General features: G+C 38.5%; 1 protein-coding gene across 1 annotated transcript in view; it reads left to right on the forward strand.

The window, feature by feature from the left end:
- Positions 1 to 13,338, forward strand: part of rars2 (arginyl-tRNA synthetase 2, mitochondrial) — a 61,076-nt gene that overhangs the window by 33,782 nt on the left and 13,956 nt on the right. Inside the window, exons 12-16 of the mRNA XM_073056397.1 lie at positions 2,616 to 2,676; positions 4,667 to 4,743; positions 5,918 to 6,042; positions 9,565 to 9,632; positions 12,818 to 12,927. Of these exons, the coding sequence (XP_072912498.1) occupies positions 2,616 to 2,676; positions 4,667 to 4,743; positions 5,918 to 6,042; positions 9,565 to 9,632; positions 12,818 to 12,927 (441 nt within the window). The remainder of the gene's footprint in view (positions 1 to 2,615; positions 2,677 to 4,666; positions 4,744 to 5,917; positions 6,043 to 9,564; positions 9,633 to 12,817; positions 12,928 to 13,338) is intronic.

Below are 13,338 nucleotides of genomic sequence, written 5' to 3' on the forward strand. Positions count from 1 at the left end.
GGTACTAGAACCCGTACAAGGCTTGTAGACATCAGGAAGGTTGCTGCCACTGTTGGCATAGAGATTTGTAGGTCTCTCATTGGGTTGCACGCATATACAGGATGTGACACTGTAAGCACTTTTGCAGGTAAAGGGAAGACAAGTGCCTTAAAACTTCTGACCAGCAACATGGGAACTCAGGACACATTCTTAGAGTTCGATCAAGAATGGGACCTCTCCCCAGAACTGATGAACAAACTGGAGGCATCTACATGTCTTCTGTATGCACCAAAAGCATCGACCCCAAGGTCAATGAGCTCAGATATCACCTTTTCTATGCCAAAAAAGGTGAAATCAAAAGTCATCAACTCCAACCATGCAAGGACCGCTTAACAAAACATGCACAGCGAGCCAACTACCAGGCTGGTATGTGGAGAAGATGTTTGGAGAAGGACCCACAAGTGCCAAGCCCTGATGGAAGATGGAGAGAGAAGAGGAAGCTGAACAGTTGGTGGTGCACTGGATGGAAGGCCAGCCAGTACCCGATGCGGTCCTGGATCTACTGGCCTGTAACTGTCCAAAGAAATGTTCACTCCCAAGATGTATGTGTGTTGCAAATGGCCTCCGGTGTACTGACATGTGTAGACTGGCAGACTTTGAGAACCGGGTATCCACCTCAGAGTGTGTGGAAAGTTCAGATGAAGCTGTGGAAGACGTGGAAAATTACTATGATTATGAAGGTTGTGAAAGTATGGAAAACAAAGTATGGAAAGCAGTCTTTGATTAGATATATTCATTTTACAACCAAATGGGGCCTAGGTCATGGCCGTGTGGACCCCACATTTGAATTATTGTGCTGTAATTCTATATGCTATGACAAAAGCCTAAGATTGTTTTGATTTGATACAACAATATGGAAAATATCATGACATTGATAAAACTGCAGAAATCTCTCCAAATGAGGTTTGTTACCTTTTGTGGGTGTAGTAACATTTTCTGCTATACTGATGTTAATATGGAATATATACAAAAGTGATTAATTATTTGAATTCCTGAATAAATTTTCTACAAATCTATGTGATTATATGTGTCCTAAGGTTTTTATTGACTTTTCCAATATAAACAAACAAATATTTTTCTAAAAATGAAATGATTCACTCTACTGAAATTGGGCACTGTGCTGCGAGTGCCACCAATGACATAATTTTCAATGTAGAATTTAAAGCTACCACTGGTGCAATGCTATCACATATTTTCTAACTCTACAGAGTTGTCAAACCTTGCCAAAAATCACTATGAGCATTATTCCTCTGAGATGGTACCGACCAACCTACGGTTCACGGACTATGTGCAGGAATCCAGAACGGTGAATGGAAAAAGAGAGAAAGGGAAGGGAGGGAGGAAGAAATTACTGGAAGTTAGAGAAATCAATGTTCATGCTGTCAGATAGAAGGCTACCCATTTGGAGTATGAGAGATTGATCCTCCAATGAGTGACAGTGGCCTCATCATGGCATTAGAAGAGACCATGGACTGACATGACGGAAAGTGAATGGGGAAATTCAAATGGCGGAAAACTAAATTAGCTAGATGCTGGTTTTGGGTCTAAATCTGGGGGGTAGGTTGAGATGGATCATCCAGTTGACACTTCTGGCTGAGCCTGTCTGCTGCAAGTGTTTCGTGTCTGTCTGCAGGCCGCAGGCTGGACACTGCCACTATTGAGAGAGTGTGCGATCTTGCAGATTCCTCCTCCTAGTTTTAATTATTCACCACCAGTTATACCTAGAGGTAGGGTGGCAACAGAATTTCAATCTGATTTATATTCTATTTACAGGAACATCTGTTCCCTTTGTCGCAACTCCCACATCCATTTCCCCACACTGCCCTACCCTATCCCAGCCACCCGTGCACAACCCCTTATGAAAAAAAACTATACAACAGGATGATCATTTTCAGTGTTAATATTTAGAGAATGATTGTTTTTCTCAAGTTCATGCCTTCATATTTGAATAATGAGTTTTAAAGACTTAATTGTTTACTTGCTATAATATTCTTTGTCAGAGTTATGTTCCTTCTGGTTTACTATCTTCTCAGACAGTCCCTTGGGATCAAAGCTCTGTCTTTGTGTTCCAAGTGGTTAACGAGACCAATATCAGAGTAGCAGACTCTTCCACAGATGGGGGAGCTGATGGTTGATGGGTGGGCTGTTGAGTAGTTTTTGAGATGGTCTTCTTCTTTTGCAGGACCTCTGTATTCCTGAAGCCTGTGCTTGAGGATTTCAATGTCACTCTTGAGTGCTCATTCTCTACTTTGAGTAGTAGCGGGGGAGAGAATTCCAAAGAGACAGTGGGGAGTTGCATTTCTTCAAGAAGGCTTAGAGCACATCCTTCAACCACTTCCTCTGTCGCCATTGATAATATCTTCCCATCATAGCTTGGCGTGGAGTGACTATTTCAGGAGTCTGCTGTTGTGCTTGGGACCAACGTGACCTCCCTAATTTAGTTAGCTGAGTATACAGTATTGTTTGAAATAGGGTGCATGTTTACTTGATAGAAGACTTCTTGATAATCAGTGAGCTAAATTGTTGAAGCATCTCCCATGGGAATAATGGTTGTTACTTCATGATTTTGTTTGCAGGGATATTGCAGCTGCTGCAGATCGAATGGAGAAATACAACTTTGACAAAATGATATATGTGGTAGGTAAATAAGGCGAGCTACGATATGCTCTTAGGAGGTAGAAATTCATCCTTGTTGGCAAAAGGCCTGTATATCATAAGAGCAGAATTAGGCCATTTGGCCCATTGTCTGCTCTACTATTCTATCGTGGCTGATTTACTATCCCTCTCGACCCCATTCTCTTGTCTTCCTTTACTAATTAAGAACCTATCAATTTCTGCTTCAAGTATACTGAATGGCTTTACCTCCACAGACATCTGTGACAATACCTGTAGATTCACCACCCTCTGGTTAAAGAGGTTCCTCCTCATCTCTGTTCTAAGAGGATGTCTTTGTTTTCTAAGGCTGTGCCCTCTGGTCCTAGATTCCCCCATGATAGGAAACATGCTCTCCAGATCCACTCTATCTAGGGATTTCAATGATATTCCCCTCTAAGTCTTCTAAACTCCAGTGAGTACAGGCCCAGAGGCATCAAACGCTCCTCATACATTAACCCTGTCATTCCCAGGATCAAGTCTCATGAACCTCTTGTGGACCTTCTCCAATGCCAGCAGATTATATCTTAGATAAAAGGCCCAAAACTGCTCACAGTACTCCAAGTGCAGTGTGACCAATGCCTTATAAAGCCTCAGTATGTGCAAAATCTGTAGCATCGCAGGGCTTTCAAGTCATACTCTGCCTATAAAAAAGATATGCAGGAGCAGATTGTGTAACACATTTAGTACATGTATCCAGTGATGAATTTCTATCAAATTGCATAAGAATTCATGCACTTTCTGTGTAATGATTATATATAGTGGATTTGATCGTGCATTAATCCTACAAGGACATTCTTTTCCTTCAGAAATTTTATTAAATTGGCTTGTCCATGTTTTGATACTCTCAACTAAAATAATAATTGAAGTGAAATTATCTTTCCTTGAATCTGTGCTCTGATATAAAATATTTTGTAGGCAAAATAATCAAACTGTATAAATCCATGTGATTTTGTTGGCACCATACATTGCATGATTATTTTGATAAATGTATTGATAAATTCATAAATTTTACATTTGAGTTAGATGCATTTAGATGCAATATTCAAGCAAACTTTAACAATTTTCTCCATCCCTTTTCCATTAAAAAAAATGCCTTTTGTTTGACACAGGAAAATTGGCAGTCAACCCAGCTGAGCTGCCCAGCCACTTCTGTTCCACTCATTACCTTGTTTCCATATTCTCCTTGTGACCAATTCTTGCATGCCTGACAACTTGCCTCTCTCTTTAATTGATCTTCTACCACTTTAGTTAAAGGGGTCATTTTACAGCTGCCAATCAACCTACCAGTACATCTGTGGGATGTTGAAGAAACTGGAGTATGTTTATGGAAAAACTTTGCATGGATATTACCCAAAGTCAGAATTAAGCATAGGTCCCACATTAACCCCTGTATCTTGTGCTCTCTTCCTTTCTCGGGTCATTATCATGCCTCTTCTAGTTGATGTCAGGTGGACTCTCACCAATGCATTCATATAATTTTCTGAATCCGCCTGAGACGATGCTTCTTCTCCTCATGGAAAAACATCTCACTTCTATTCTGTGCCTTCAAAGAGCCATGCTTGGGATTGAGACTGCAACTTATAAGGAAGTGCAGATAAACTGCTTGCTCCCATTACTTCAATTATGTTCAACTGTATTTCCTCTAGTGGTTTAATATTAACATTTCTTTGCTTTATAAGAAAACACAGGTGTACACTACTTACCCAACTGTAGTATTAAAGTTGCTTTCTTTTATACTTTTCAAACAAGACCTTAATTATATTTTGAAGGGATTAGGTTCACGTGATGTTACACAAGATCCTCCTTGTTTCAGCAAATTTACTAAACAATCTGAAGCAGGTTTCTTTTAATTTGATTATTCCAGAAAGTGCAATGAAATTAGTTTGAAAAAAAAGCACATATTTGGTACCCGGCAGCTTTTTCTGAGAATCGTTAGTGCAATTTTCATATTGATCGCTCTTGTGTTCTTCAGACAGATAAAGAACAGCGCACTCATTTTCAGCAAGTGTTTGAAGTACTGAAGATCCTGGGCTTTAACTGGACAGAACGGTAGGTCATGAAAGAACGCACATTGTAACATCGGACAGAGTAGGCTTTTATCCTTTTGCATTTGGAAGAGCGAAAGGCTACATAAAGTTCTAAAGGGTCGTGACGGTGGATATGGAGGTGTTTCAGCTTTTGGAAGAATTTGGAATTGAATATCACTTATTACAAATGCACATAGTACAAGTTTTTTCGAGAAGAATAGAGAGCTGATGTTTCAGGCCCAAGACCTTTCGTAGTCTGGTGAAGGATCTCTATCTGAAACATCAGCTCTTTATTCCTCTCCATAGATACTGCCTGACCTTCTGCGTACCTCCAGCATTTTTTATGTGTTATTCTGGATTTCCAACATCTGTAGAATCTCTTGTTTTTGCACAAATATTTTCTTCTCTATGCGTTGTGAGTTTTTGGAACTCTTTTCCTTGAGGGGTAGTTGAAGGAATTTTAGCATATTATAAATTCAAGCTTCCCTGTTCTTTATTACCAGCCTGTGGAAAAACAGACTAATTGACATTGTCTTGAACCTTGTTTGCTACTAAACTAATGTGATGGTCGAAATAGTTATTGTCTCAATATATTTATGCCATGCTTCTATTACATCTTTTAAGGTGGTCTAGAATTTCTTGGTGTATATATTTCAAGATGAGTTGTAATGAATGCTTTAACACAGATCACTAGCTTGCAGGCTCAGGTAGATGTTTCTGGAAGATCAACTGAAAAATAAAAAAAATGACAAAATATAGATTCTATGGTTTTCAAATAGTTTTGAAGAATTAAGTATTTTTGTGCCTTGTGGAATAAATTGAAGACACCCCGGAGTTTCCTCCATCAAAAATCTTAAAGGAATTGTTTGACTTAATGTTTATTTTGACAATTTATGGTAAAAATATCAATTATATTTGTTAAGTAAATCACAAAACAAGACTGAACAGTACAGAGACACAAGAAACTGCAGTTACTGGAATCTGAAGCAGCATAGGAACTCAATCGTCAAGCATTGTTTGTGGTCTCAACCTGAAACATCAACTGTCCATTTCCCTCAATACATGCTGCCTGACCCACTGAGTTTGTCCAAAATGAAACAGTGGCCAGACAGTGACAAAGGCTTTTACAAATGTACAGTACACTCTGTTAATTTAAGTTAAGGAAACTGAGCTGTCATGTGTTTTCCCACCCCCAGGTGTCAGCATGTACCCTTTGGGTTAGTGAAAGGAATGAAGACTCGGAAAGGAGATGTTGTTTTTCTAGAAGATGTTCTGAATGAAGCACGCACCAGAATGCTGCAAAACATGGCTGCCTCAAAGAGTGAGTACATAACTCCCAGTTAATGGACTTTTAACATTTGTTTAAGGTCTTTTCCTTCACTAATAAAGAGTACAGCCAATTCCAGGCGTGGAGCCCACTGGTAAATTGCCTGAACTATCAGAGAGACATCTGCAGTTACTGATGAATTATTTGTAATGCAAGGACCTTATATATCTGTCAAATCTTTGGGTATTCCCAGGGCATTTTACTGCCATTGGAATACATTTTACGTATGATTGCTATTGTGTAATTGTTTCTGCAGTGGCAGCAAAATTTTTAACAGCAAGTTCCTTCAGCAATATCATGCTAATGACTAGATAGTCACTTCCTGTGCAGCTTGTTGAGAGAGAAATTGGGACAGGCTACTGAGAACTCCTTGCAACTATTCTGAAGGGTGGAGATTTTTATAACCATCTGAATATAGCTGACAGTACCTTGGATTAATATCTCATCCAAACAAATGTTCTTTCCTGAATCGGAATCAGTTTTAATGTCACTGGCATATGTCCTGAAATTTGTTTTGTGGCAGCAACACATTGCAATACATCGTAATTTTAAAAAACTACAAATTACAATAAGAAAAAGTGCGTGTGTATGCTTTTTTTAATTTGTTATATATTAAATTAAGTAAAACAAAATAGTGAGGTAGTGTTCATGGGTTCATTTCCATTCAAAAATCTGATGGCAGAGAGGAAGAAGCTGTTCCCGAAGAGTGTGTCTTCATACTCCTGTACCACCTCCTTGATTGTAGCAATGGGAATATGGTATGTTCTGGGTGATGGGTGTACTTAATGATGGATGCTGCCTTTTTGAGGCATAGCCTCTGTAAGGTGTCTTCAGAATGCTGGAAGGCTAGTGCCCATGATGGAGCTGGCTGAGTTTACAACTTTCTGTAGCTTTTTCTGATCCTGTGCAGTGGCCTCTCCATACCAGACAGTGATGCAACCAGTTAAAATACTTTCTGTGGTACATCTGTAGAAATTTGTGTGAGTCTTTGGTGACATACCTCCAAGAGGACCACAACCTTGTCGTGGTTTGGAAGCTTGTGTGCCTCAATGGCCCAAAGTGCTAATGTTGGCTAAAGTCAGGGCTTTATGCTTTGGCTCGTGGTAGGGTCAACCATGCCAAACCACTGAATGGTAGAGGACAGACTAAGAGTGGTCCATCAGTCCTCCAGGTTTGGGCGTTTAGCTCAGGGCTGAGTCCCCTGGCTAGTAAAATAAATTGTTATGGAAACAGTAGTGAGGAATCCTTCTACATCTGAGTGTGATGGTATTCCTGAGTCGGCACCTGGGACTTGCATGACTGACAGTAGTGAAAAGCAGAAGGAAGCCCTGAACACCACCAGAGACGGAGGACCTTCATCGCTGCTCGAAACGCCAGCGGCGTAACAGGCAGTAAGTAAATCTGGTGGCTTACGAAGTCTCCTCCAACTCCTAGTGAAATAAAGCCTGACCGTGCTTCCTTTGTAATTGCATCAATATGTTGGGCCTAGGATAGATCTTCAGAGATGTTGACACCCAGGAACTTGAAACTGCTCAGCCTGATTCTTCAATGAGGACTGGTGTGTGTTCCTTCGATTTCCCCTTCCTGAAGTCCACAGTCAGTTCCTTGGACTTAACGGATGTTGAGTGCAAGGTTGTTATTGTGAAACCACTCGACCAGTGATCTGTCTCACTTCTGTATGCCGCCTCATCACCTTCTGAAATTCTGCCAGCAAATCTATAAATGGCATTTTAGGTGTGTCTAGCTGCTCTTTAGTGGGACTGAACATATAATCCACCTCCACATTTCAATGTGATGCTTATGCTTGAGGTGGTGCAGAGACACATGATCTGCAACATTTCTGAATGAAGATAACAGTGATGCACTCTGAACTGAAGTATTATGTTCCAGAACCATCTGATCTGAGATACTGACACCACTGTTCCTGTCTGACCTCCTGGGTATTTCCAATACTTGATTTTAATTTCAGATTTCTGTCGTCTTTGTGGCCTGTTTCAGGCAGATTCATATTGATCAAACATATACATTTCCGTTACACATCAGATGATACATCCACTATTTTAAGTCAATATCAAATATTTAGAAGGCCAGTTTTAATCTGGTTACACTGTGTGTCAGACAGAGTGGTCAGCAGCACTGGGGCTCCACAGGGGACTGTCCTGTCTCCCTTTCTCTTCACCATCTATACCTCGGACTTCAGCTACAACACAGAGTCTTGCCATTTTCAGAAGTTTTCTGATGACTCTGCCATAGTTGGATGCATCAGCAAGGGAGATGAGGTTTGAGTACAGGGTGACGGTGGGAAACTTTGTCACATGGTGTGAGCAAAATCATCTGCAGCTTAATGTGAAAAAGACTAAGGAGCTGGTGGTGGACCTGAGGAGGGCTAAGGCACCGGTGACCCCTGTTTCCATCCAAGAGGTCAGTGTGGACATGGTGGAGGATTACAAATACCTGGGGATACGAATGGACAATAAACTGGACTGGTCAAAGAACACTGAGGTTGTCTACAAGAAGGGTCAGAGCCGTCTCTATTTCCTGAGGAGACTGAGGTCCTTTAACATCTGCCGGACAATGCTGAGGATGTTCTACGAGTCTGTGGTGGCCAATGCTATCATGTTTGCTGTTGTGTGCTGGTGCAGCAGGCTGAGGGTAGCAGACACCAACAGGATCAACAAACTCATTCGTAAGGCCAGTGATGTTGTGGGGGTGGAACTGGACTCTCTGACGGTGGTGTCTGAAAAGAGGATGCTGTCCAAGTTGCATGCCATCTTGGACAATGACTCCCATCCACTCCGTAATGTACTGGTTAGGCACAGGAGTACATTCAGCCAGAGACTCATTCCACCGAGATGCAACACTGAGCGTCATAGGAAGTCATACCTACCTGTGGCCATCAAACTTTACAACTCCTCCCTTGGAGTGTCAGACACCCTGCGCCAATAGGCTGGTCCTGGACTTATTTCCATTTGGCACGATTAACTTATTATTTAATTATTTATGGTTTTATATTGCTATATTTCTTCACTATTCTTGGTTGGTGTGGCTGTAACAAAACCCAATTTCCCTCAGGATCAATAAAGTATGTCTGTCTGTCTGTTACGTATCTCTGTTGTCCTACTGAATATGGCCTAAGCTTTAGTGTTTTACAGTAAGAAATAATGCAAGTCCAAAAATTTATAAAATAATTACAATTAGGACAAGTAGTTACAGGATCAAAGTTTGAAGTAAATTTGTTAAAAAAGTACATAATGACACTATATATATATTCCTGCGGGCATAAATTCATAGTAGAATAATAACCATGATAGAGTCAATGAAAGACCATACCCACTTGAATATTTGTAGGAAACCTGTAAAAGATCAGTTTATAATTTTAACATAAAAGATTTTTTGGTTTCCAAGGTGAAGGTAAGCCTCTTGTTAATTTTTCTAAGGTGATGATTCATTGTGCCAATATAATTTCTGAATATTTTCTCACAGATTATTTATATATAATTCTTTATTTTTATGAAGCAACAAAAGAACTGGAGGATCCTGAGAATACAGCGGAGAAAGTGGGTGTTGCTGCACTTATCGTTCAGGTAATAACTGTTTGTTGAATTGCGGCAATTTTGACCTTTCTTAACTATTCTATCATATTTAATAAATTTTGGTTGTAATTTTTGCGATTAGGCCAAACAATAAAATATCATGGCCAAATCCAATATCAGAAAACCATAACTCTGGGTATCCTGGATTTGCCTTTAAGCTTACAGAAGTTTTTTTTCCCACTTCATAATTGATTGACCTGCAAAATATTGAGGTAACAGGATTATCCTTTAAAACTTGCTGGCAGTCAAAGCGGTATACAGAAATCATACCTGTTAGGGCAATTCCCCCTGATTCAGTCAAAGGTTTATGGGGTTTAAGGAAGTGATTTCTGATGGTTGCTTCTTCAGCAGGTTTACCTTTAGGAATTTTCTTGCATGAATCAAAAAAAGTGGCTTGTGCATTTGTCCAACGTGTGGTTTCTTCTCTAGAATAATTTTAGGAGAGCTCTTGGCTCTCTTTATAAGGGGCATGAGAAGAAGAAGATAAAACAATTTCTATTCTCTTCTTATCAAAAGGAATAGTATGTCCCTTGGGCTAAATATACACTGGGCCCAGTCTGAGCAAATTCCCAACCCAGGAAGTCAGCTGTACCTCCATGATGTAGAAGACCATAGTATAGCAAGGAAAGCTATAAGATATTTTGAGACTAGAACTAGATAAAATAGGAGAAAACGTACCAGAAGATTTTATATATAAATGGGAATCTAAATGGATACGGGAAAAGAAAGAATCTCCTATATTAAAACATTTGATTGACGTATGGAATAAGATAAATGTTGATGATGAGACAAAAAAATCTTTATTAGCAAAGAGATCTTTAATTCAAAATAGACTTATTCCTTTTACAATGGATAATCAACTTTTATATAATTGGTTTCAAAAAGGGATTAGATATATAGGAGATTGTTTTGAAGGAGGTATATTAATGTCATTTGATCAATTAAAGAATAAGTATAAAGTATCGAATAACACTTTTTGTTACTTTCAACTAAGGGCTTATTTAAGAGAAAAATTAGGTCAAACAATGTTATTGCCGAAATCTAATGAAATAGAAATTTTAATTCAAAAAGGAAAGATTAAAAAATTTATATCTTGTATGTATAATTTGATTCAAAAACAGGCAATTAAACAAGGAGTCCATAAGTCAAGACAAAAATGGGAAAGTGATTTGAATATTAAAATTGAAGAAACAAATTGGTCAAGACTATGTCTTGATAGTATGACAAATACAATAAATGTTCGGTTAAGATTAGTGCAATACAATTTTCTACATCAATTATATATTACACCACAAAAAATAAATAAATTAAACCCAAATTTATCTGATCAGTGTTTCCAATGTAACCAAGAAACTGGTACTTTTTTACATTCTACACGGTCTTGTTCTAAAATTCAACCTTTTTGGACAAATTTAAGACTTTTACTGGAACAAATTACAGGAACACAACTTCCTCATAATCCAATATTACTCTTACTAGGTGATATTGAAGGGATAAAACCGAAACCCAAACTGAATAAATATCAGAAAGAATTCAAAAAAATTGCACTGGTAGTAGCTAAAAAGGCTATTGCAGTTACTTGGAAATCGGATACATATTTAAGTATAGATTGTTGGAAGAAAGAAATTTATGGCTGTATTCCACTAGAAAAAATTACTTATAATTTAAGAGATAAATATGAAACATTTCTGAAAATTTGGTGCCCTTATTTACAAAAGACAGGACTAAATATATAGGTGCTCTGAAGTTGAAACAATTGGTTACTTGGGGAAAGAAATAAATATATACACTAAAGTTATTACGAACTCCATGGGGCATGTGGAGATCTTCCAACATCCAGGCACTCTTTCTTTTTTTTCTTTCTTTCTTTCTCTTTTTTTTCTATAGGGTAGTTGGGGGGAGGGGTTAAGGGGAGGAAGGAAGGGTTATATACATTTTTTTTCTATACTTTACTCTGTAATCACTTAAAAACACAATTAAAAATTTTTTTAAAAAAAAAGATATTTTGAGACTATCCCTGGACATTGCACATCAGTATCCATTTGACCTTGTTTTGGACCTATTTTGCAGCCACATTAACCTGTTTAGCACATGCCGTGCTTGTAACGATCTTGACATTATTACCCAATAACTTTTTTTTGGGTGGCGATCTAGTCTCTGTTTAATATTTCACAAATGACAGTCAAAAAAATGTCATTGTTCATGACTCAGTCTTACTGATTGTAGTTCCTCCAGTTAAATGGTTAGATTCTTAAGAATCCAATTAAGTCTTCTTGTTTTCATGTAAATGTTGAATACCACCATGGTAGTTTCATGTTCAACTTGAGGAAACAAGAACACAAGAATTTGAAACACCAGTAGACAATTTGGCCAGTGTGACTATTCTGCCATTCAATGAGACCAGAGCAGATCTTGAACCTCAGCACCACTTACCCACACTGGCCTTGTACCCCTTGATTCCCATATCATCTTAAAAACCTTTTAATTTCTATTCACTATCATCTTGAGTTGTAAATTTCAAAGAATCTGGAAAAGTCTGAGGCACATGTGTGTGTATATATATATATATAGGATGCCTAAGACTTCTGCACGGCACTGTATATACTAAATGTCTTCCGATATTAAGATCTCACAGATTTTGTTGTTTCACAGCCAAGTAAAGAGAGGGTGGAGATGGATGCCTTTCCACCATAAGCTTCAAATCGAATCAAAATTAATCCATGAAGGAAAAGGTATTTTTGTAAAAAAAGCAACTTACAGTACTGTGCAAAAGTCTTAGGCATCCTAGCATGAACTATCAATAGGAAAACATATGTTCTTGCACTGGCCACCAATATCGTGGCAATTCTTCTTTGTTACATGAAAGGAAAAAGTGTTGGTGGGGTGAGGGGAAGGCTTTGGGTGGTGGGAACACACAGCAGCAATTTCACTCTCTAAAAATTGTGTATTGTATGAACAGGTTGCGTTTTGAAGCTGCAGGAGGCAAACCAAAATTTAACATTTTCATCAGTTAATTTAAGTTAATAACAATGCAGTAATTGAGAGAGTTTGTTAAATTATTTGTAAACCTTTATACTGTATATTCACAATGTTGGATTTACTTGCAAATTCAGTTTTTCCTGATTTTTTTTAACTAGTTAACTGAAGAATAAATCATTCTAATATATAATTTGTAGGATTTTAAAGGTCCCCTTATGTCTGATTATGAATTCGACTGGGATCGTGTACTCCAAAGCCAGGGAGATACTGGAGTGTACCTGCAATACACTCATGCCAGGCTGTGTAGGTAAGAGTAAAAAAAAACCTTTGTCAAAAGGATGGTTAAAACATCGGGCAAACAAGCCCTTATCATTCTTTTAAACCTCTTTTAGATGCATTATTTTGGCACAATTGAGGCTGAACAGCAGGATTGCCTTTCAAGAGTCTCAGCCGAGTGGTATCATCAGCTCCATGGTTGACTTCATATTTTCCCACCCCAGTTCATCAAGTTTGAACGGTGCAATAAACTACTTGCTAAATAGATGCCATCATCATCGTTATGTGCCATGGCATATGACATGGGCTGTCAATGTCTCATGACCATGATTGTTCTTGTCAAAATTTTTTACATAAGTGGTTTGCTGTTTTGTTTATCTGGCCATTGTCTTTACAAGACAGTGACGCCAGCCATTATTAATACCATTCAGAGATTGTCTGC

Source organism: Hemitrygon akajei, chromosome 9, assembly GCF_048418815.1.
Source record: "Hemitrygon akajei chromosome 9, sHemAka1.3, whole genome shotgun sequence".
Classification (NCBI taxonomy): Eukaryota; Metazoa; Chordata; class Chondrichthyes; order Myliobatiformes; family Dasyatidae; genus Hemitrygon; species Hemitrygon akajei.